General features: G+C 49.8%; 9 protein-coding genes across 9 annotated transcripts; 4 read left to right on the top strand and 5 right to left on the bottom strand.

The window, feature by feature from the left end:
• Positions 1–749: 749 nt before the first annotated feature.
• On the top strand, positions 750–2016 carry ATNIH1004_004594 (AHA1 family protein; the record flags this gene model as incomplete). The annotated part of the gene is made up of 4 exons (XM_033569264.1): positions 750–972; positions 1030–1112; positions 1192–1850; positions 1908–2016. 4 exons carry the CDS (start codon positions 750–752, stop codon positions 2014–2016), a joined length of 1074 nt encoding a protein of 357 aa, XP_033428070.1.
• A 427-nt stretch (positions 2017–2443) lies between these two features.
• lys9 (saccharopine dehydrogenase (NADP+, L-glutamate-forming)) lies at positions 2444–4360 on the bottom strand (the record flags this gene model as incomplete). The annotated part of the gene is made up of 6 exons (XM_033569263.1): positions 2444–2539; positions 2683–3507; positions 3561–3599; positions 3668–3954; positions 4127–4180; positions 4309–4360. The coding sequence occupies 6 exons, from the start codon at positions 4358–4360 to the stop codon at positions 2444–2446; spliced, it is 1353 nt and encodes a 450-aa protein (XP_033428069.1).
• Positions 4361–4666: 306 nt separating this feature from the next.
• Positions 4667–6030, bottom strand: RER2 (undecaprenyl diphosphate synthase family protein; the record flags this gene model as incomplete). The annotated part of the gene is made up of 2 exons (XM_033569262.1): positions 4667–5629; positions 5806–6030. The coding sequence occupies 2 exons, from the start codon at positions 6028–6030 to the stop codon at positions 4667–4669; spliced, it is 1188 nt and encodes a 395-aa protein (XP_033428068.1).
• A 767-nt stretch (positions 6031–6797) lies between these two features.
• On the bottom strand, positions 6798–9201 carry ATNIH1004_004591 (putative glycerol-3-phosphate acyltransferase Sct1; the record flags this gene model as incomplete). The annotated part of the gene is made up of 4 exons (XM_033569261.1): positions 6798–7985; positions 8038–8306; positions 8359–8956; positions 9127–9201. 4 exons carry the CDS (start codon positions 9199–9201, stop codon positions 6798–6800), a joined length of 2130 nt encoding a protein of 709 aa, XP_033428067.1.
• A 3568-nt stretch (positions 9202–12769) lies between these two features.
• ATNIH1004_004590 (uncharacterized protein) lies at positions 12770–13069 on the bottom strand (the record flags this gene model as incomplete). Its single annotated transcript, XM_033569260.1, has 2 exons — positions 12770–12881; positions 12948–13069. The coding sequence occupies 2 exons, from the start codon at positions 13067–13069 to the stop codon at positions 12770–12772; spliced, it is 234 nt and encodes a 77-aa protein (XP_033428066.1).
• Positions 13070–14179: 1110 nt separating this feature from the next.
• On the top strand, positions 14180–15180 carry ATNIH1004_004589 (cytochrome b-c1 complex subunit 6 family protein; the record flags this gene model as incomplete). Its single annotated transcript, XM_033569259.1, has 3 exons — positions 14180–14642; positions 14874–14996; positions 15116–15180. 3 exons carry the CDS (start codon positions 14180–14182, stop codon positions 15178–15180), a joined length of 651 nt encoding a protein of 216 aa, XP_033428065.1.
• Positions 15181–15756: 576 nt separating this feature from the next.
• ATNIH1004_004588 (putative cell surface receptor/MFS transporter (FLVCR)) lies at positions 15757–17473 on the bottom strand (the record flags this gene model as incomplete). The annotated part of the gene is made up of 5 exons (XM_033569258.1): positions 15757–15767; positions 15824–16586; positions 16683–17031; positions 17110–17222; positions 17336–17473. 5 exons carry the CDS (start codon positions 17471–17473, stop codon positions 15757–15759), a joined length of 1374 nt encoding a protein of 457 aa, XP_033428064.1.
• Positions 17474–18567: 1094 nt separating this feature from the next.
• On the top strand, positions 18568–21570 carry ATNIH1004_004587 (involucrin repeat protein; the record flags this gene model as incomplete). The annotated part of the gene is made up of 3 exons (XM_033569257.1): positions 18568–18732; positions 18805–21408; positions 21463–21570. The coding sequence occupies 3 exons, from the start codon at positions 18568–18570 to the stop codon at positions 21568–21570; spliced, it is 2877 nt and encodes a 958-aa protein (XP_033428063.1).
• A 536-nt stretch (positions 21571–22106) lies between these two features.
• On the top strand, positions 22107–23666 carry ATNIH1004_004586 (uncharacterized protein; the record flags this gene model as incomplete). The annotated part of the gene is made up of 1 exon (XM_033569256.1): positions 22107–23666. The coding sequence occupies one exon, from the start codon at positions 22107–22109 to the stop codon at positions 23664–23666; it is 1560 nt and encodes a 519-aa protein (XP_033428062.1).
• Between the last annotated feature and the right edge of the window lie 497 nt (positions 23667–24163).

Below are 24163 nucleotides of genomic sequence, written 5' to 3'. Positions count from 1 at the left end.
GGATTTGTTTTGCTTTATTTTTTTGTTATTTTTGTGTCTTCTGGATTCATGGATGGCGAATCTCCGGCTTTTGCTGTTGCGCAAGATACCCTTAGTCAGCGATAAAACACGTGACCCACCTTCTAGAGGTTTCCTTTACTTTTTGTTAGTTTCGCTTGCCTTCTTTTCCTTTATTCTCCTCTCGCAGTGAATGCTCTTATTTAACCCTCGCCACGGTACTTTCTCTTTCCCCTTCTCCCATTTCCCCGAAATCATTGATTGATCTACTGCTGCAGCGCTCTAGTACCTGAACCTTGCTCTTGTCACACTGTGAGTAAATTCTTCCATTTTTCTTTCTTTGGTTTTTTTTTTTTTTTTTTTTTGGAGAGGTTTTTGCAAACACCCTTAGTGTCTCTACATTACCCCCATTGCATAAAACATCCCCTTTCGATGATGAGATCTCATAGCTGGCACCAGTCAGAACGAATTGGGTTCGAAAGAATTCCTTCATTGCTGAGTAGCTGCGGTCCGGGAACGCTACCCGTGATCCTGAAAAGATTACATACTTATTCCATTTGTTACTTGCCAATTACTGGAGGAATCTGTTGCTGACTAGAGAATTTCCCTCAGCAGAACTTAGCGTTTGAAAAATAAGAAAAAGGAGAACTCCGTTGGGCAACAGGTCTACTAGTTGTAACGGAGCCTGTGCTACAAAAGAAATACTAGCAAGATTATTTTAAATAAACAATTATAATATCACCTATATCATCATGGTTCTTCACAACCCCAACAACTGGCACTGGGTGAATAAGGATGTCTCGGCTTGGGCCAAAGACCACTTGAAGGAAAATCTGTGCTTGATTTCTGCAGAGGAAAATGGTGTCACTGCAAAGATCTCCAATCTACTGACCATGGATGGCGACGTAGATGTCAGCCAGAGAAAGAACAAGGTCATCACCCTGTTCGACGTCAAATTACGACTCGAGTATGAAGGTTCGTGAATAATGAGTGCTTCACCCTTCCGGAGCACAACTAAAACCCCCTCGACAGGTAAGACCCAGGACGAGGAGTCTGTTAGCGGTACCATCACGATCCCTGAGGTTGCCCACGATACGGAGGAGGATGAGTACGTTGTATGTTCCCTCACGTCCCCTCTCAGTGCTTTGCCGTTGGGATATAGGGTGACTGACTGTAGATGTTGGCGGTATATAGTTTGAAATAGAGAACCACTCCGATTCCTCGTCAAAGCAGCCCGTTAAAGACCTTGTTCGGTCGAAGATTGTTCCCCTTATCAGACAAGAGTTGGCCAAATTGGCCCCAGCTCTGATCGCTGAGCACGGGAAGGATATCCAGCATGCCCCTGGTGTTAACCCATCCAGTGGCTTTACAGCCCCAACCTACCACCCTCAGACGGCTAAGCAGGACTCCGCTCCTAAGACTACCTCTACCACCACGACCACCAACAAGGTCTCGGTGAACACTACCACCGTCACTGCCTCGGATGAGTTCCGCACCACGGCTGAGGAGCTGTATAACACCTTCACCGACCCGCAGCGTATTGCGGCTTTCACCCGTGGAGCGCCTCGTCAATTCGATGGTGCCCATGTAGGAGGAAAGTTCTCTATATTTGATGGCAACGTGACCGGAGAGTATGCTAAACTGGAGGCCCCTACTTTGATTGTGCAGAAGTGGCGTCTGGCGCAGTGGCCCGAAGGTCATTTCAGCTCTCTCGAAATCAAGTTTGACCAAAATGACATCGATGCCGTCACACAGATGCGGGTGACTTGGTCCGGTGTGCCCGTTGGCCAGGAGGATGTCACCAAGCAAAACTGGGAAATGTATTATGTCCGCAGCATCAAGCAAACGTTTGGGTATGTGTTCTCTCTTGCTTTGCAATCAATTTGCTCCCTTACAAATTTCGCTGCCAGATCGCATTTGCTATCATGGAGACACCTACTGATTTCGTTTTTTGTGCTTCTTCTTGCTGTAGGTTTGGCACTATCCTCTGATAGTGTGCGCAAATACTTGGAGGCGTGATGGGTCAACAATTCCTTTGATGAGGTATGAAGGTGACCAATAGTTCTGTCTGCGCCCAACGCACCCAGTAGGGGCAATTTTAGACGGATTGGATGATCGATCATTGGAGACAGGTTTTTGGAACCCTTTCAAATATACCTCGCCTAGGTCTGTTTTGTTCCCTCCTGGTTTGGCGCTTATGAGGGCATGGCTTCGACGATTCTACGATAGAAAAGTACGATTAGAACAATGTAAAGTTGGCATATGTAATGGACATAAAAATTGTTTTGAAAAAAATAAATATGTGCCGGATATATCCTAAAAAGCAATCCCGTTCTACTTCCTTGACTAACATGTAAGTAATTTTGTTATTAATCCCTAACTAGAAGAAATCATTACGTGATATTTTATTTTCTGTCTTTGTCAACCAACTACCAAGTTCATTCGTTTACAGAGTCTTCTCAATCATCTCGATGCCATAGTCCTCCTTGAGAGCCTTCAGGAGAGGTGTACAAATGTCCATGGTCATGGGAGCAAGAACACCCTAAATATCATTGAAGAACGCAGCGTCAGCCAAGGTCAATTACAAATTGTTCTCCCTTGGAGTTCAAACAGCGTCATCGCCGAATGGATAACCGTAGGATGAATGATGAGAATTAAGAGCAAGGGCGGGAAGGGGAAACATACCTTTTTGCTGATGGTTCCATCAAGCACCAACTTCACTGCTACACCGCAGGGCACACCGACTGTCTTCGCCATGGCAGAATAACCGCCCGGAACGCCGAATTCGCACATGGTGCTGGTGCGGGTCTCCTCGGAGCCGTCCTTGTGTTGGATGCTGAACTTGTGCTGTAACATGACCATGTCCCGCTCCTCGGGGGCGTACTGCATTTTCTTCTCGAGGGTGGCGCAGAGTGTATCGAGGGGGTTACCACGGGGGATGATCTTCTCGTCGGAGAAGAGGCCGATCCAGCGCAGACCGGAGATGATACGGTTGCGCTCGTCGTTGTTGGCAAAGGAGGTCTTGGACGAAATGGCCCATTCCAAGTCCTTCTCCTTGGAGGAAGTGGCGCCTAGGATCTCCTGCGTCGCTTCCTTCCAGGCAACGGGGGATTTGAATGACTCGCGCGCCTCGTCAGACAGGAAGCCGATATCCACCAGCGCTTTGATCATCTCCGGGAATCCCTGGTAGCGGAGCGTGCCTCGGATGACGGTCTGGGCCTCGGGGATGTCGTACCGCTCGCGGAAGGGAGTCGAGTCCCGGTTGGGATACGCAACGAATGCGAACCCAGGGTAGATGTAGTAGGGCTTAGCGGTGGCCATGAGATCGGGGCCAGCAACGCTGAATTCTTCGCCGTCCTTGTAGAACTTGGCGGCGTTACGGAGCGCAAGGAGCACGCCACGGCTAGACCATGAGAACTTGTAGCCTAGTGGGTTGTCGGAGCACTCGGGGGCGGGGAGACCACCGCAGTAGGAGAGGAAGGAAGTGATCTTACCACCTTCCGCGTGGACCTATTCGATGTTAGTGGTATATCGAAAATTTATGGAGAAAGAATAAGATTAACCTCGGAGATCGTCTTGACCGCATACAAGTGATCAATACCCTTAATCCACAGTCAGTTCCCCAAGAATCCGATGGTATCAATACCGGGTTATTTTCAGCGAAGCATACCGGGTCCAGACCAATCTCATTCATCACGGTGATACCGGCCTTTCTGCATTCCTCGTCCAACTCCATCATGGCGGGAGAAACGTACGACGTCGTGACAACGTTCTTCTTCGTACGGATGGCCGATTTGATGACAAGGGTGTGGAAGGTGTAAGGGATCAGAGAGATGGCCAAGTCGACCTGCTCGAGAGCCTTGTCCAAGGCGGCGGCATCGTTGACATCGAGAGCAATGGCTTTGGTGTTCTTGAATCCCTCGGAAAGCTTCTGGGCATTTTCGAGAGTTCGACAAGCTGTGGCGTAGAAAAGAATCTAATGTCAGCCCTCCTCTACCCTCTTAGTCTCTGCTGCCTATCACATCACTTTGGATTCCCTGAACTTAAGTGGGGGGCAGTATGAGATAACGTGCGGTGGAGCAGCGTCTCTGGAGTTCCCGTCCCGGAGCGTGATATTAATTGAACATACCGACGGTAACATGGACATCAGCCTTGCTCAGAACCTCGACGGTGGGCCTGGTAACTATAAATGAGAACAGCTAAGGTCAGTCGGGGAGGATATTCAGAGCTCAGACGCCGAATGCGGGGCTCCGGATGACACACGGACTGGGGAAGATAGGATGAGTGAAGCATATAGGGAGAGGAGCATACCGAAACCCGACCCCAGCAAGAGAACCTTGGAACCAGCGACTTGCTTAACCATTGTGACGATTGAAGGAGGGTGAAAGAGGGGATAGCTTGGAAGAGGGAAAACAAGCAAGCGAGGAATATGTGAATGGATGAGTCAAGGCATAGCGATGGATTGTGGGGGGTCACGTGGGGCTGCGGTATCGGAGGAGAGTAAGTAGAATGACAATAATGATCAATGCTGGGTCTACTTAGAAGCATGCTATATACAGCTGGGATATCGACCGTATGGTTATGTCCAGAATAATATAAAACTCCCCCCAAAAAAATAGAATAGGAACAAAGAAAGAAAGAAAGAAGAAGCAGGGAAATCACGGTAGAACTACAGGCTCTTGACCTTCTCAACAGCGTCCGACTCTTCTTCCGGAGATTCGGAAGATTCACCATCAAAATTCCCTTCTGCCTCTGGATTCTTGCGCGACTTGGAAATCCGCCGTTGCCACCCTAATAGGACCGGAAGAAATTGCCATAAATCGAATTCCGGCCACAGGACATCGAGGAAGACAATCTCGGTATTTTCGTGGCATTGCCATAGCATGAAGTCGCTGAGACGCTCCACGCCAGACGTACGAATTAGCAGGTCAAGGGGAGGGCTATCTTTCGTAAAGAGATGGTCGGCTAGCGTTTGTCGTGTGATGGTCTCCGGGGACTTGAAGACGGGACGGTCTGTCCCCGATGTGGCGGGCTTGCCATTTGTTCCGTCTTGATGACTACCCAGGTGTAGGGTTGTAGAGGAGGAGAAAGACGAGCCCGATTCGTAGACCTTGTTCAAACGATCCTGTTTAGGGGCCCCATCTTCTCCCTGAGACAGCGATTCTGACGACGAGTCAATGTCGCTATCCTCTGATTTGCTATTCTGTGCCCGGATATTCAACGCGATGTGAGTCTCCGAGAATGGGGTCCGCTGGCCAGCGGATGCCGAGTGAGTCGGATCCAGCGGCCGGCTATATTCGGCGACCGTATCCCGGACTGCACCAGTGATTTCATCACGAGATGTATAGGGGAAGCAAATGTTCAAAATCCGGTCGCCGTTGTTACTTGTCATCTCGACCGCCTTATTCACCGCAGCAAGCACATCCGGTCGGAGTAAGTCCAGTCGACCCAAGATGCGAACCTTGGCACCGTAGCGATCAAGGATTTCGCCATGTTGGGCCATCTGCGACAGCTTTACTCGGGCCATTTCCATCAGAGCGTCCACCTCGAATTTTGAGCGTTTAAAGTTCTCGATGCTGAAAGCATAGATCGTGACCGCCTTCACTCCACTCCGGTAGCAAACTTCGAGGATCTACATATGCAGGCATTGTTAGCAGCTGAAGCAAGACAATAAGAGGTCGTACCAGAATTTATCGTGGGACTGGGGTATGATGAAAGAAAGCCCTGAGAGTAGAAAGCGATCGGAAAGTGTAAAAGATATCGCCCATAAGAAGGACAGGAAAGAGAGGAGCCACCCCCAGTACATACCCTCGCCAATGCTTCAAACCCCAAGTTGTGTCCCTCGACAGTTTCAATCCCATGCGTCCGGGCAAACCTTCGATTTCCATCCATCACGAAAGCGACATGCTGTGGAACCGGTCCTTGCCTGAGCGCTCCAACCAGTAGCTCTCGGAGTTTCGATAAGGCGAACTCGATTGGCGGAGATGCAAGGATCCATTTTCGGAGTCGGGACAGGTGCATCGACGTCGCCATGGCGTTCAGGGTGACCGGCTTCGGGGGAATGTGAGAAAGGCTCCAGGGCCGTAGCGTAACGGGACGGATGTAGTGTGAGGGAGACACAATATGCGGAGCAACAGACAGGCGACGGGTCGATGTAGATAAGTAAAGTACGGAGTAGTGGATTCAGGCCGTAGCAGGTGGACTAGGAGACGACGAAGATCTTGGCTGGTAGGGCTGTGTCCATCAGGCTACAGTGTTCTTTTTTTTTCTCGGTTTTTTTTTTTTTTTTTCTCTTCCCTGAATTTCGGCAGGAGATAAAGGCGGTAATGGACGTCCAGATAGGGCTGATAACGATGAAGAGAACCCTGCGGTAATGAGCTAGACTGTGGTAATGGAGAATGAACGAACGAAAGCTGAGAGAAACAGCCAGTGAGTTGGTCGGTGTTGAAGATCATAAGCTGAGAGGCAAGATGGATGCGGCGACGTAACCGCCAGATACAGTGGTGGGTCCACTTGGAAGCTTCTCTCAGGCATCCCTCGATCCATGGATATCGGCCTCTCTTCCACTTCCCCACGACGGAAATACAGACCGCAAGACTTGAGCCACAACAAGCACTACTGAATATGGTATACGTGGGGTTTGCATCCAAATGAAATTCTCGCTATCATGCATTAGCATACGACGCCAAACACCACCTCCCCGACATTATTTTAGTTATGGGAATCATCCAACGCCCACCTCCTCAACCTCTTTCCTCCTCTCCCCCCTCAGCTTGACACCTATTACCATGTCTTCAGCATTATATATCCTTCCTATTCTCATCACTGGACGGAGTCCCCGGTCCAGATCCAGCCATATCCCAGCTGCTACTATCTTCGCTCTTCCGGCGCCGTCGCTCACCACGTTCCCGCATAGCATCCCGGATCTTCGTGCTAACTTCCTCAAAGCCGCCATTGGTCGTAAGCTGGCTAAGCGGCTTCAGTTGCTGTCCAGACGAGCCAGGTCGACCGCCAAATGAGCTACTGCGGCTGTGGCTGCGTGTCGGGGGTCGGGTGGAGAAAAAGCCAATGTTAGCGAGATTATGGAGCGACTCGTTGCGAGGCAGGGGCTCCTGAGTGGCCAATCCCTCTCCCAGATCTGTTGTATTGGTCCTTCGGATCTCGGGAATCGGAGCTGGCTCGCCCTCTGTTTTCCGGTTGACCTCACGGAAAGGATCCGTGACGATTCTCGCGGCGTCAAAGTCAGGGAATAGCTCCGGTCCCAGCGTGTTGATCGCGTCTGTAACCTGCTGGGCTAGTGCCGCACGTCTCTGGCGTAGTTTGACCAGAGCATTGGCGGAATATGGGTTCAAGGATAGAACCAGGGGGCGGAGGGACTTCAGAATATCCATTCCAACCTCGCCAATCCGAAGGGCTGCAAAGGTGATCGTTGGGAACAGGACCATGCCAATAAGCACAATCAGCCACAGTGGCACCCAGTCCGGCACAATGCCTTGGATGCGGTTATGGTAGGTCCAAAACGTGAAGGCAGCGGTGTAGAATGCGTAGAGCGCCGGTGCGAATGCCAGGGCAACGAGTAGTTTCCACGTGGCCATGACATCCCGCCCCTGCAATTTGACCGTGGAGGCAGCCAGTGCTTCCTTAGACTTCTTGATAGATATTAACTTGGTAGCAATGAAAACAGGCGCAAACAGAAGCAAGCCGGGGAGTGTCCCAATAGCAAGCAAGGCTAGTTTAACCAGACGAGAGATTAAGGTATAGATCACTTCCAAAAAAGAGAATTTGGCATAGTCCACCTGGTGGTCACGGATCCCCAAGATACGCAGCTCCCAGTTGTAGCCCACAATTGCCTTTCTCAGCTGTACAATCCTTGGGTCATCCTTAAAATGAGTATAGCCTTTTACTAGACGTCGGTTGAGCTCCACTACCATCGGCAGTGGGAGCTTTTTTCCTTTAGCGTTGTATAGGCGGCGAGCAGATTGGATAATCTAGAGTACTATTAGCCACGACATCGTAACCCCCGAAGCACTAAGCACAAACCATGAGTGTCTCGTAGTCAGTCCCGGTCACTGTCACTGCCACCAGGCTCTGGTATATAGTATCCAACAGAGTTCCGACAGCTTCTCTTCGCTCTCCTCTCTTAAACTGCTCCACTAGTTCCCTGGGGACTTCAATAGGAGTTCCAAACTCTATGACCGCACGTGAGCGGAATTTGTGGGCATGGAAGTAATTCATTCCGCAAGGCACAATCTTCAAACCACAGTCGGGGTTATCAGCCAACGTGCCCAGCGCCATTAGAGCGACACCAGCTAGTTAGAAATTTCAGTAATTATGGCATCAATTGGAATGAGGTGACAATACCTTTCAAAGGGAGCAGTTCAGTACGATCATGGCTACCGCCCTCCGGGAAAATACCCACGCAGCCACCAGCATTCAGCCGAGCAAAGACGGCCTCATAGACTGCAGTTTGGTCCACGTGAGGCGAAACTTTGAATTTTGAGCCCTCGAAACACGTGAGGTCTCGATCTGACACATCACCTGTCAACTTTCCATCGTCCGAAATGTCCTTCCTTCCCGTGAGTTGGAACAGCGCATCTTTAGCCTTGAATGGCTTCTTTAGAACCAACTCCTCCTGGCCACGAATCTCAGCAATCGTAGCATTATGCGAACTTCCATTGATGGTTGGTAGAGCAATCGTGCCTTCCTTTTCAAAACCCGGTCCCTCAAAGTTGGTGCCAACACCCCGGACCAGAGTCGGCTGATTGACAGGGTCGGGCAGGTAAATCGTTCCTGTGCCAGTTTTCATATTGTCCATTGCCCTGGCAACAGGTACGGTTCCTATGCCCCTTGCTAAAAGGCCAATAAACTTGCGCCGAAACGATTTCGCTGCGATGAGCCATGAGATGCGACGCTGGGCTTCACTGCGCATCACACGCATAAGAATCAGGGAGTCCACAAACTATTACAGGGCACATAGTTAGAAAGCTTATCCGGAACTGTGGGAAGCGGTAGAAACTCAGAGCATTGTAGTACCTGGTTGGCATGAGGAGCTGCAACTATAATCATAGGCCCCTTCCGGGGAATTTTCCAAGACCCTCGCGGGTGCACCTCCCTGAAGAAAAGGTCCACCAGCACGGAGAAGGTCCATAGCACTAGGTCATAGAGCCAGCCGATTAAAGGAGGGATGTACGGTTGCTTCGCCATGATGTCGACGGAGGGTTTACCGGATGCCCTGGGCCAATTATTCGCCCCGACCTGGTATATCAGAGAGGAGGGAAAGTTTATAAGACGGGAAGCAGAGGAACAACCAAAACCCAGCTGGTGATGGAAGTCAGTGGCGTTATTCGTGGACAGAATGGTGAAAAGTACGCGTTCAAGCAGGTCATGGACAGTCCTACAAACTCGCTGTGGTCAGTCGGGCAAACGGGCATAGCAACACATCACAGGCAGCGCAAAGGAAATGGCCGGAATGACTTACAGGGATACCTCTCGGACCGGAATCAATAGGGGACTGAGGTCGGTCGGGGGGTCGCAGCCTGTCCCATGTGACAAGCACCTTGGGTTGAGCTATCATGGAAATGGGGCCTGAAAGATGACTTGGTCTGGTCTGGTCTGGTTCTTGTCGGGCGGGGAAGAGGAAACGAGACGGTCGGACGCGCTAGGTTAGTGGCGGTTACCAGGGAAGGTTACATCATTAGCATTACTTTGCAGGAGCTCTCCCCTGCTGGCACTTCGGTCAAAAAAACCGGGAATCAGCATATAATTTCCAGGTCTGGGTTGAATGAGGAGCTCGACGGTTGTTTTCATGGCCGTTATTTCCAATGTGATGCTGCCAGCGACAACTTGACAGCTCTGATTACCTGCCATATTTTTGTATATTTTTTTTTCCCGTTGGCGGAAATGCTCTCTGGCATCTTCCCAAATAGGATAAGCGCTGTCTGTCATAAAAGTCCCTACTAATTAATATCTATGTATGTACAAGTAAAGGTACAATTGATATTTCTGGTGCTTGCACAAGGACGAGAATCAAGTCCGCTAACCCCTCACCTGCCACTGGGCCTAGCCGGTACGTGTATCTGATTGTTCAATCGCATCTCTTCTTTACATGAATAGCTCCACCAGGGATATCAGACCATTGTAATCCGATAGATCGTGGGTAGCTTGACTGTGCATAATTATTGATTTTGTCGGGGATGCACCCTACCCCGCCGTCGCCATCCGTTACCGAGCCCCATACCTGCACCTCGTCCCCGATAGCGTGATGGGCCGTTGCACGGAGCCCTCCTGTTCGTCCCGATCCCCGCTATAGAGGTCAGAGCAATCTTTCTTGCGTCTCCCCTTTTCCGTGGGAGTAACACCATACTGTCCAGGCAGAGCGCAATGATGGAAGTTGCTTCGTAATGGCAAGGGAATAAGGGTATTCGAAAGGCTCCTTGGCACTGAGACTACCTACATATAGAGACCAATGCTTGCTTAGTCCCGATATGAAGAATTCGGAAGATACAAGTAGACCTCGGAAGCCCCTGTTTCCTTTCGACACTGGTAGCCAGATGGCAGAGTATAATAATGCCCTAGTCGAATTCATCACGTCATCTCGAAGCCTGACCACAGAGCTGAGCAATTACATGTGGCCCCAGCCATTTTCAAATGTCGTCATGCATCCAAAGAAATCATGTCTGCGGAAATCAGGAAGACTGCTGCAGTTTATCTTACGCCTATAGTTCAAAGCGCAAGACAGAATAAAGATCCGACCCTACATGCTCCAGTAGTCTACCTTTTTCTTCTTCTTCTTCTCTCTCTCACTATCTCTCTTCCATCACAACCCCTTTCCAACTTGATAGGTTTTCCACAAGTAACAGGGAGTCTGGTGTCATACTTTTTCCTCAACTTGTGGGCCATCTATATATGAAGGGTTCATGGGTCCCAGCACTTTGCCCTGCTGGAGTTTTGTCAGGGACCAGAGTAGTATCTTTCCCAAAATAAAGAGAAACACGCACCAATTACAAATGGCCTGGAACTTGCAGAATATGACCAGGGGCTCCCGTTGTTCTTTAGTCTCCGGGTATAATACTAAACGAGATACATACAGCAGTTCGTTAAACTATGATGTCTATCCATCCCTCAACCAATTATACCGATAGAAATAACCAATGAACCTCATATGTAAAGCTGAATCGTAGCCCTTACTTTAAACAAAAGCATTCTCGACAAAATCCTGCACATGCTAATCCTACCGGAGTTGATAATTACTACATTGCCCTGGCTGCTAAGTGTTATGGTCCAACCTCCGGGATTGGAGAGCCCGCTCGTTCGGCACAGGGATCCGTGGTGTATTCCGCAATGAATCCAAAATTAGTTTAAGGCCATGAGTTCCCAGGTCCTTGTACCCTATGTGGAGCCTTGGAGCATCCGTAGGGAAATAATTTGACCAAACCTCAGTTACTTTTCGTTCGAGTTCCTCGTACACCATAGCGCGTAATCCCCTACTTGTCAGAGCGAATCGACTCAGGGTTCCTATGTACATATACTTTGCAAACTCGAGAGAGCAGTTCGACTGGGAGATCATACATTCCTTTAGGAGCCATTATGGTAGATTGGCTGTTGCTTCTATCTTTCCCCGTTATTCTGTTAAGAGAAGTAAGAGATATATGATATCAACTATTATGACAGAACTATAGGGTTGCATGCTGTTTATATACATTAAATCAGATGTATACAATGGTCTTAGAATTTTCACCAAGCTGGTTTTACTAAAAGAAAAGGAAAATCACAGTAAAAACCACAATGCACAAAGTAAAACAGGATCCAGCAACAAATGCTTTGTGCAAGGGATGATTATCTTTGGCACCGATACTAGATGTGCTTGTCTGATCTTCATTATTACAAAGACATTTACATATATATTGAATAAAGTAGCTGAATAAATCTTACAATCTTCTAGAAACAAGGGCCTAATCTAACTGTGCCTGATATCAAAGTAGGTATGCTTTGTGGGGATTTGACTAATTCCATTTATCCATCCTCTTTCTCTATCTTTTCTGTCTATGTATTGATACAAGAAAAGCGATCTGGACTCTAAAGGGAACAATAACACTCTGACAATAGAGAGCAAGGGAAAATTATGAAAATTATCAAGAGCAGCAGAGTCAACGAGTAGCTAAATTTCAAAAAGCCTAGACCAGTCTAATCCATATACTAGGGTCTAAGAATAAGCAGGTCAACAATGCCATTGAGCCTACAATTTAGTAGTGCTCAATCAAAGAAAGAATGTTATTGTATTCATATACAGGGTAATATGATAACAAGAACAATAACAATAATATATCCAATGTTATGTCTATCTTTATTAGTAGCTCCTTTCTTGACAGTGACTGCCAATCTGCATTTTACGGCTGCTGCCGGTCTGGGCCCTTGTTTTTTTTTCTTCCCCCCACCTGACCCCGCCAAGTGCCTCATCGCTATCGATCTCCCTTTCATCACACTTACCTTTAGTCTATCTCACCTATCGTTAAACTTCTGCAGATTCGAAAGACTGAATAGTGGTTTATTTTTATTGCCCCGCTGCCTCCATCGACTTCTAAGTGGTGGGATAGCGCCGTTCCCCATCAACTGGCAGCAACATTTTTAACCCTCAACCCCTGCTTGGCGGACTTGTTCCTGAGCCGAGTATACTCCGACTCCTACTTATCAAGCCACACAAATTATCTCCGCTAGATTCTGCGAATAACCGGAGATCGCGCTACTCGGGACTAATATAAGCCTTGAGCTTGCTTCAGTTGGAGCTCCGAGCAGCGGTCGTTTGCCACGTCTTCTGCGATCCTTCTACCTTGGCTTCTCTCTCCGTCTCACCTCGGATCAAGTTCTGCGCTTGCTCGCGGGACGCCCTTCCATAGTAGGGTGCATTTTATCAGTAATAAATCACTGGCCAAACACGATATCCCTTAGCCTACTTCGACAAGATGTCGATCAAGTACGTGGACGTTCCCTTGTTACCCGCGTAGTTGTAATTTGCCTCATCATGGCTTCCGTCTGATTTGACCGGTTTCTTTTCTTTCATCGTCATCATCTTCATCTTTTATGTCCTTTTATCCCCTCATGCCAAAATATTGGATGCAACGTTGATTAGGTCTGACACGTCAATAGTTGGGTAATGCTTCATGACCGGGAAGGTTTTGTTCGGCTTCCCAACGAACAATTGATATACACATCCCCCCCTCGTGCTGGCTTTTCTTTACAACCAGTCGGTTCCTACAAAGGCAAAGAGTCACTCTCGATCCAAAGCAGTACTGGCCAAATAGCTCTTACGAATCAACGAGTAATAACCTTCATCTCCGGTATTGTATGAGGCGCGTGCTGACTTGGACGCTTAGGTTGTCTACATTCCTTCGCAGAAGTCAACAGAATTGCAATCATTCTCCGCCCCATTGCTTAATATACATGATACACACGTAACTGCCCCGTTTTTTTTGGACCGAACGCGTGGGTAGCCATTGTCCAGCCAGTACCGGGCGGCGGTATCCCACCAGCATTGCCTGCTGTGCAAGTGAAAGTAACGTTTAAAGAAGGAGGGGCCTTCGACTTCCAGAACCATCTTGAACGGATAAAGGAACGTGTACAGCAGGCTGTGGAGATCTCCAACGAGGGCAGCCGAGGAACGAGGAATGTTGACCTGTCTTCTGTTCATCTGGATGAATTGCCTGCTTACTCTGGGCCGCTACATGAATCAGCTGGGGCGGGTCACACCACCAACCAAGGCCCGTCGCTAAATTCTCAGGAGACAACTAATCGACGACAAGCCTCAGACTCAGAACCTATGGAACCACCGCCAGGTTATGAAGAAGTCCAACAGCAGAGTGTGGCCAACGAACTCGAAGAAAGACTACGTCGTGAGAGCTGACGCGAGTGTATATGGCGCATGGTTTCAACGAGGTTCCTATCATCACATTTTGTCCACTCTTCTCGAAGCATGCAGTTGACCTCCGGGGGTCCGTTGCTGTAAGTAAATACATCGAATAATGGTTAATGAGAGGTAGCTATTGTTCCAGTATAGACTATTTTCTCCCCAATAAACTGGATAACCTCAACATATTATCGTAATACATTTCCCTTCTATCAACAGAGGGCAGTCTTCGAACGACTACTGCATCGGGAAGCGAAGCGGCAGCCAATCACGTGTGCGATAATGTCACTCGCCGGCGGCCGGGGCGTTCCGATTTTCCTGCCCGGCAGCTTCGTAAAACCACCGCACCAACCTCACCAACCTTCGCTCGTCGCTGTCACTTACAACCCCACACGTTGGATTCCAGACCCTCCAGTCACCTCAATTGATACTTTCACACAGTCTAGGATGGGTCTCACCGATTTTTTCTCCGACATGTTCTCCTCCCTGGGCTTCCCTGAGGCTCAGGCTGAGGCTCCCGCCGAGACCGTTGAGCAGATCACCAGCCAGGAGACCCAGTCCGAAGAAAAGCCCGCTGTGACCGAAGAATCCGCCAGCGAAGAGAGCACTGAGGAATCTGGTCAGGAGACTCCTGCTGAGGAGGCTTCCGAGGAGGAGCCCGAGAAGGAGGAAGAGGAGGAAGAAGAGGAGGAAGAAGAGGAGGAAGAGGAGGAGCCTGAGGACATCAAGCCTCAGCTGGAGGAGGGTGAGTTGCTGAATTGTGCACCTTCAATTGTTTTCTTTTCCCCCTGGCCTCTTGACACTTCGGGTTTTCCTGTTGCGCGACAAATGGCATTAGCCATTGGACAATCGGCCATGTTATTCATCCATTGTCCGGTCCGAAATTGTCTGATTGAAGACATGGGCGCAAGGAATTCGCTATGATGCCTTTCCCTTTGCAATGATTTGTGTGGAGTAGAAGCTAACGTTCGGATAGAGTGCGCCAACTCCGCCCAATGTGCCCCGTACAAGCACCACTACGACGAGTGCGTTGAGCGTGTCACCCGCCAGCAGGAGGACCCCGACCACAAGGGTCCCAAGGAGGACTGTGTTGAGGAGTGTAAGTGAATCCATTATATGTTGCTACTATCTTGGAGTTTCATATGCCCACCAATATATGTGGTGTCATGTTGGATTCACGCAACAGGGCGACAAAGCTGACGAGGTATATCTTTCTAGTCTTCCACCTTACGCACTGCGCCACCCAGTGCGCCGCCCCCAAGCTCTGGAAGTCCCTTAAATAAATGTCTCCTTCCGAGAATATTCCTACCACGTTTCTCTTAATGGCTCAATGACGGAACCGGTTAACGAATGTCGCGTCACGTATTGACCATCCGGATGCAATACGAAGAGGAGCTGTGGAGGGAATTCACATCAATCCAAGTGCAATGGCTGCCGGTGTCCTGCGGCCAGCCTGCCTTGGGTCCGGCATAGAATAGGAATGGGATTCCTCTTCGGTGTGGGATTTGTGTCAACAAAGTGGAGGATGGGAAAAATGTATCCTTCGCCGTGTATGTACAGATAGCTGGTTGTTGCCTGTTTGAACTGTGCTTCTTATCTTTCATTGTGTTTAGAACGAAATATTACTTCTCTCTTAGAGCCGGTGCAACTGGTCATGATGAGCCTCAAGCAGTCGAGCCTCCAAGTCGTGGAAAGCAATTAAGCATCCACTTCTTGCTCAAACTACGTTCATTCATATAACTTCAAGACACATGGTTAATACTCAACAGGTTCCTTCACATGCGCATATTAAAAAAAAAAAATCATCACAAATGACTACTACCATGATCAATCATTATTTTCTCGACCAAAATTTCAGTTTAAATCTCGACTCATGAGAGGTCGTGACATTAACCGAGTCCTCTCCACCTACATTCTGATGCATACCTTCATGACCAGGGTCAGTGCCATCCAAATTCACTCCCCGATCGATATCCAGCCGACGTCGACGGACATCCCATCCGAACAACCCAATACAGATGGGAAACGGTGCCGCCACGGCAGCAAGCACAGCGGAGAAGATGAGCGCATTTCTCATATTCTCTGGCGGGGAGGCGCGAGGGCCCGCCTTCAGCGCATCCTGGATCAGGATGAACGCCGCGCCGAGAAGCTGCCCGCCCGTCCAGCAGATGGTGCTGCCGATCTCGGGGGAAAAGGGATACGTGATCTCGACGAGGTACTCAAGGACGACAGGGAGGAGAGCGAAGGAGGAGGCACCCAGGAGAGCGAGGACGACGTACGAGGGTACAATGCCGACGGGACTGGAGGGGGTGAAGATCAGAGCGATGTAGCAGATTGCTACGATGGGAATCAGAATTCGGATGGTGCCCAAGTAGTGTTTGAATCGGTCGGTGATGGGTGAGATGATGGCGGAGCTGATCAGGCCCACGATGATGAGGATCCCACCTGCGATGCCGGCTTCCGTTTCGCTGAAGTCGTATGGGGAGAGGATCTGGTTCAGCAGTGACGATACACTGTTGAAGAACCCCACGTAGACGGAGAAGGGGATCAGGATGAGCCAGAACTCGAGTGTTCGCACCAGTTGCGACATAGCCGGGATCAGAGGCGTTCGGACGGTGGCCGACGAGGCACTGGGGGGTGTGGGCGGTTTTGCAGGGAGGAAGAAGGAAGGCAGTGAGGCTACAGTTGCCTGTTATGTGGTTGTTAGACGTCCATCTCTCTCTCTCTCTCTGTCTGTCTGTCTGTCTGTCTCTCTCTCGCTTCCAGCCCCGCGGTGATGACTTACAATAATCGAGATGTAGAGAACCATATCTGGGATCTGGCTCGCCGCCTCCGCCCAGACCGAATCTACCAGCTGGCCCAGTGCCGCTCCGAGCGGGTTGGCCAGAGTGGCTAGGGCAGTCGCACTGGTTCGTCCGCGATCCGAAAACCACAGGTCACTGTATCGGGTTGGAGCGCTCAGACAGAATGGCTGTGCGAATCCGATCAAGATCTGGCCGAACATCGCGACGCCAAACATACCGCCCCGGGCGCGAGTCCCCGCATACCGAATCCAGTTGCCCACCAACAGGAGAGAAGACGTTGCGATGATGGCCGGTTTAGGACCCCCTCGGTTGAGAGTAAAGATCACGACTCTTAGGTTGAGCGCAGAGTGTTTCAGCTACAGTTTCAAGAGATCCATTCATCCAGAGAATGAGAGAAAGGCCACATACGGACTGGCAGCACAGAAAGCGAAGAGATATCCCGTGCTCATCCAGTTGATGGCACTTTCCGAGACACCGAAATGTTCGGAGGCCGTCGTCGAGATGGAGGAAAAGGTCAGCCACTATTTGGGAAGGCAGACAGATAGGCTCATGTTAGTAGACGATAGAGGGATGGATAAATCGATGGGTAGATGTGGACATTCTCATCTCCTAAGGGGGAAAGGGAAGCACATACATCCCAGCTCACGACGATATTAAGCAATACTAACTGCGCTAACCCCCAGAATCGCCGCTTGTAGACCTTGTAGACCCGTCCAGTGGGCGGCAGTTCGACTTGGGGCACTTCCTCGGGAGATTTAGAGGTCATTGCCATCACGACATTGTTTTGCAAGAGGGGAGGGGAAGGAGGAGGAAGAGAAGGAGGAGAAGGAGAGGAGTTGTGACACTCCCGGCGTATTTAATAATTAATTAATGAACGAACCGTGACCCCTCAACAGTCAAACCCACTAGCCATAATATAGATAAGGTGCTGCTACCCCAGAGAGGAGAAACTAGCCATCCGAGATTCTCCCCATAATCAATTGAAGAACTGTGGGGACTGACCCAAGTTTCATCCAGTCAATAATTTCCCCTCGAGATTGCAGGTCATTACATGTGCCGATGAGAACTCCACTTAAATGAACGGTTTAATTATACATAAGACTACCTAGTATGGGCATGTTAGATGTGTTAGTCTGCTTGGATGCACGAGGATTTGCCTGGTTTGGAGTCATTTTTATGTACAACAAGAACAACCACGAAAATAAAATTAAAAAAATACTCTTCTTTTAGATCAATCATAATCTGATCTGAATGATAATTTTCCACCATGAGGAAGAATTTCCCCGAAGGTACTGGTAGTTGGAATGCGATCAACATCACATTGTCATAATGCAACAAGTCCAGGTCCTCTCTCTGCCCAAATGAGATCTTTAGAATAATCCCAGAAACAGAAGAAAAGAAAGAAGAGAGAAAAAAAGAAATATAAATCTAAACTGAGAGAACGCTTGACGTACGTGCATCCAATGCGACCCTGCACTTCCTCGGTCGGCTCAGCCCTCGCAGATCCCCGTGATCTCCTTTATTGCCTCAACTTTTGCCTCTCTCTCCCCTTCGATTCTTCTCTTCTATATCTCTCCTCTCCTTCCCTTCGACCCCCCTCCCATCATCCTTGTCTATCCCGGGAGTCGAGACATTTTCCTTTCCTTCCTTCTTTCTTTTGTTTACCCCCATTTACTCCGTAGGCTCCATTCATTTGACTTCTCCAACCCCGGACGGGGCGAGGACCTGATTCGCTCTCAACGACTGCTTACGGTACGCTAGACAAGACTCCGCAGGATGGGTGCTGCGTGGTGATTTCCTCCTGGATTATGCTGAATATCTTCCCTGTCCTCTTCCTCTCTCTGTTACTGCATTCTGTCTTCCACAATGAGTCGCCTTGATCTATCATCGAGCGAGTCGTCCTATGGCGGCGACCCAGGGTACTCCGCCAATTCCTTGGGCGCTCCGCAGCCGCCCCCAACCAAGACTGTCGTGGATGGCTATCCAGGAACCTTCGACTCCCAGAATGCTGAGACTTCGCGGTATAATCCGGTACGTTATTTATATTTCCGTACCTTGCTGTTGCTCAACCATCTCATCGCTGACATCTTGCTTCCTGGGCAGCTGAATACAATGCACCCGCAGAGCTCTGCATTGAATACCAATGATCCCGTCGCCATGTATCTGTTGACAGAGACCGCCATAGGGGATAGCAAGGACTACGAGATCTTGTCGTTAGAGGAAGTGGAGGGTTTGAAGAAAGAATACAAATTCCTATCGGGTCGCCTGGATGCCGCTAAGCGTAAATTGGCCCTCGAAACGAAACTCCGCGATGCGGCCATGTCACTCAGCAAATTATACAACCCCAAGAGCCCCCGGGTCAGCGATGAGTATAATGCAGGAGGCTCGCCCGGTTCCAACCACAGTCAGAAAATAAGTCCGGGGAACACTGGTGCTACCGGCCCAATGGATAAAACAGATGGCGAGCTGGCCGTGATTATGCGAAAGTGTGAGGACCTGTCACAGGAAATTTGGAACTTGGAGCGTAGGGTCCAACTGGTCCAGAAGAGACTGCTGGAGCACACGGCGGGGATCTTGCAGGTGACCCATAAAGGGTTGAAGAAGAACATGAACAACAATATCCCTCACACCCCCGAAAGCCTGTCAAGCCACAATACCCGCGACAGTGTGGATGAATTTGACGATCGAAGCCTCTACAAACCATCCGCTCATGTCCATGAACCGGGTGGGCAGGGAACACGTAGAGTGGGCGCCACAAATGGCTCTGAGCAGATGGCCATTGGTCTGGATGCCCTTCACAATGTGGAGAGAAGATTAGAGGAGCTAAGTGAAAGGATGCGCACCATGATCCTGGAATCCGACCCAAATAGTGATCTCAACTATATCCCACAACTATCCAACAGCGGTGGCCCGGTTAGCCCCACGGCAATGGCTGAAGCACACCTGGCATACATCGAAGATGGGCTGGGCGTACTTGAAGCCCAGCCTGCTGGTGCATCGCGTTCCCAGGATGTGGATTACGAGACGGAGCAGAAATTAAGAGAAATCAACGCCCAACTCCACCACATTGTCAGCCAATCGGGCTTATCGCGAGCACAACCACTGCCCCCTCCTCCGCAATCTTCGAGTGCTAATCTCTCAGAACAACTGTCGTACCTGGGTCTCGGAGTGGATAACCTTCAACAGCGGGTGGAGGGTTTTTTGGAACAAAAGAGCATCCTAACCACCCAAATTCAACAGCAGAGAGAGCTGAACTCCAAGTCAGACGCGCAAAGGGATGCTCACATCGCCGATCTGATCGAGCAGTTGGCGCATGTCAAGAAGGACCTCGAACTATCAGAACGTGAAGCCGTACAGTCGAGAGATCAGCTCCACCTTGCCATGGAGCAGCTGGAGAATGGGCACCGGGATCTGCCGGGCCAGCAACTACGAAATGTCCCGGAGGACCATTCTTCCGCTCTCGAGTCCGAGAAGGAGGCTCGCACGCTCGCTGAAGCGGAGATTGCCCACTTGCGGAATGTCATGCAAGAGCTTCAGCATGAAAAAGATGCTCAAGCGGACGCTCACGAAGCTCGGCTCAGGGCGGAGGCGGAGGTTGCACGCCTCCACAATGTCATGCAGGAGCTTCAACACGAGAAGGAAGCTCAGGCGGATTCCCACGAAGCACGCCTCCGTGCGGAGGCTGAGATTGCGCGTTTGCAGAAAACCATGCATGATCTCCAGCAGGAAAAGGAAGCCCAAGCGGATGCTCACGAAGCGCGTCTTCGCGCCGAGGACGAAGTTACTCGCTTGGAAGCCCACATTAAACAGCTGCACTCTGGATCCAATGCGCACACAGAAGAATTGAATGCAGTCCGGTCAGAGGCTGATAGTGAAATGGTGCGCTTGCAGAGTGTGATCGATCAACTTCGTCGAGAAGCAGATGCCAAGGCGGAGGAAGCGGAGGAAGCACGCGAGCGTGCCGAGCAGCGAATTTCGCAGTTGGAGGATACAATGCAACAGGTGCGCAGCGAAGCTGATGCACGGGTCGAAGAAGCCGTGGACAAGCGGGCGCAGGCCGAAAAAGAAATCGAGCGACTGGAAGCATCAATGAACCAACTTCGCGTCGACATCGAGTCCCAGCTGCAGGAGGCAACCCAGGGCCGTACTCATGCTGAGGAGAATGCTAAACGTTTGCAGGGAGAGCTAACTGAGCTCGAAGGCGAAATCGTCAGGGTTCAGACAGAGCTTACCATGGCCAAGGCTGAACTCGACGGTGCTTACGGTAGCCGCGCTCAACGTGCGGCAGACATCGCCTCCAACCCAGCCATCCAGAAGGAGTTCGATGAGTTACACACTAGGAACATTGAACTGGCGGAGGAGCTTGCGAGTTTAAAGGCCGGCAGGCCTGGGAGCGGCGACCTTCAGCACCGGGTCGAGATGCTGGAGAAGGAGCTCCGAGAAACGGTTGACGACTACGAAGTCATGACTAGGGCTAGCATCGAGTTCGAGAAAGAGCGGGAACGATTCGAAGGTCACATCGATAGCCTCCGTGATCGTTGCGAGCAGCTAGAGACGCAGCTCAACGAAGAGCGGATCAACTGGATGGGCCACAATGCGTCGATGGGACGAGATGGCACGTATGAAACCACTTCCACGATGGTACTGAAGAACGAATTTAAGAAGATGATGCGGGATACTCGGGTTGAGAATATGAAGATCCTCAAGGTAACGCCCACAGACGTTTTTCATATGATCCTTTAGCTGATGCAAAACTACCAGGGGGAGCAAGAGGAACGACGCAGACTTGAGACTCTGGTCCGAAATCTCAAAAAGGAGCAAGCAAATGCCAATGGCAAGCTCGTTAGCCAGAGTGTCACGGCTTTATGATCATGACAGGTCGCGATTTTTTTTTTTTTTTTTTTTTTTTTTTTTCTTTTTCTTTCCTTCTTTTCGAGCCTCCTATACTGTCATTCAAGCTCGGTTGATGTCGGTCGATATCCCACTATGGCCTATAATTCATGGTACATATTAGTTTCTTTTCTTCTTTCTCAGCTGTCCATATCTCCCTCTTCATCGGTTGATTTCCCCCTCTCGGTTCTACTCTCTAGATGTGCACATAGACTATTGAGAGCCATGTATTATACACATTATTTCTTTTACTACCTCTTGATGTGCATCAGACTATATGCTGCTTGCATATGTCTTGAATTGGCAATTATCCCTTAGTGCACCTTCTTAGTCTCCGAGTGGAATGAGTATGGAAAGCACGACCGATCAGGGTCAATCCTTCAAACAACATACATATACAGTCGCGTTGGAACGTTCTTTCGGTCGTTAATGTGTCTCTTTTGAGTAAATTTTTATATATCTTATATCCCAACCGTTCTAATGTGGTGTTGGCAGTCATCGCCATTTGTTTCAGTATGACGAGCGAGCGCCAATCCAACTCGCAAAATGAAGCGCCTGCCTCGACACAGACAACGGCTCAAGGAACCTTACAATTCGCAAAAGGGGGATCGTCCTGGTCAAGTTACGGGGGCTCGATATATAATGCAGTTCGGGCTAGCTCTACGAACGATGCTCATGCCTCTGGCTCCATTAATGAACCGAACGACATACTGGACAGCATGCTAGCAGCTAACATGGCCATGCTCATACCTCTGACGCCTGAGGGATCGACCCATCACAATCCGATGCATAAGCTTGACTGCTGTACGGGGCAGGGAACAAAACATTGTGGATGCCATGCACACATAGTGTCTGACAACTGTAGCTCACATCGCGGGTTGTCCAAATCAACATCAGGCGATCATTCGCCGCATCGTCAAGCAGCCAGTTTAAATGATGCCAGTGACAAATCAATGGGTCCCAAGTGGGCTGGTGGTGGCCTGCTATCCCCAGCGAGGCCAATTTTACCACGATATCCACCGCCGGAGAGGTCGCCCACGCCTCCTGGGCTCCCATCGTTTGGCAGCCCGGAAGCGATCGGTTACTCTTCCCAATTCCCCGTACGATCTGCGATCAATGGACAGCCTCAACTACATGATCGGCGCACCTTGAACTCTCACCATGCTGCTGATGCTTCTGGAGCCAGGTCCTCCGGAGGACGATGGAGAAGGATCCTTAGTTTTGCATCACCTCGCTCCACACCCCCACCTAACCAGTCGCTATGTCCCGTTGCAAGGGCCGCAGATGGCACTGCTGTCCTCGGAAGGTTTCCATATCGTCAAGGTGGCCATAGTATGAACGTAGCAAGGCAGTTGGAAGAACACCCCTTCCACCGAAGGACTCTGTCAATGGCTCAGTGTGATGGCGGTACGGTGGATGAAAGGGCAAATTCTCAGGAAGAGTGGTCGATAAGGGGGCTTGACAACATGAATGGGAGGGATTCCACCTCCCACGCAGACCGGAACCCTAGAGATCGTGATCGAGCGACACAAGACGTACTCCCGCCTCTGCCAAATCCCAGCATATCCACTCGACCGCGTAGGCCGATGTCGACGTATGCCTTCGATAATTCTTCTAGGTGCACATCCTATCATACGTGTGGTGACCAACCTCAAGGAGCTGAAGCGCCCGAAAGAACAAGCGGATCAAGCCTACCGTTGTCCAGCAGAACCAGCAATTCTGCTGGATGCCTTCTCGCCACAACACAATCGACCATGTCCAGTAACGTGCATCGGATAGATGTAGAAGGCGAGGACAAAGCAGTGTCTTTCTTGCAAAATCTGGGAATCACCACCTTGTGCTTCCCCTGTTGCTTGGGGGCTACAGCTGGAACGGACTCGAATACTGGCTCTCATGATACTTACATTACTGCGAGGAGCCAAAATTCAAATGAGAGCGCGACAGACCAAGCTCATGCTCACGTTGATCCGAGCAATCATACTCGATATTATACAGAATGGTGCTCGAGGGCATGGACATCGCTCCGTGGGTTTGCCTCTCGCAATTTTTTCATCACGGAACCCATGCTTGGTTAAATTGATTTGGACGGAGGGATGTTTCTTGGGCGTCGTTCAGAAGCTCGTCCTTTCTTTAGGCAACTACTTATCTTTCACTCGACGTTGGTTGCTTGATATATACGTAGGTGTATGCTGGTCCCACACAAGTTAGCCGTGCTATTGTTACTCTGACAGAGACCTGTTCAAGGCGGAAGTTGCCAATAAAACCTATTGTTAGAGCTATTCGATGCCGCATAGATCCCGTTCACTTTTACAATTTGAAATCTGTTTTCTTCATTGTCATTCTAGACAACCAAATGGATGCAAAGATCAACGAACTAGTAATCTTGTCTATACTTGCCAGGACAGGGATCAGTGAACTCCATTGCTCTCGATGCAACAGTCGATGTAAAACAAAAGGGCCACGTTATGAAGAGCAAATACCACTGCCAACATAAAACTGCAGTTAGTGGACTTGCATGTTCGAATTCCCAAGATTCCAGAAACCCATAAACCCTAATATTCATGCACAATAT

Source organism: Aspergillus tanneri, assembly GCF_003426965.1.
Source record: "Aspergillus tanneri strain NIH1004 chromosome Unknown AapTan_3_pilon_pilon_pilon, whole genome shotgun sequence".
Taxonomy (NCBI): Eukaryota; Fungi; Ascomycota; class Eurotiomycetes; order Eurotiales; family Aspergillaceae; genus Aspergillus; species Aspergillus tanneri.
The sequence above is the reverse complement of the archived record's forward strand: the minus strand, read 5'-3'. Positions and strand labels throughout refer to the sequence as shown.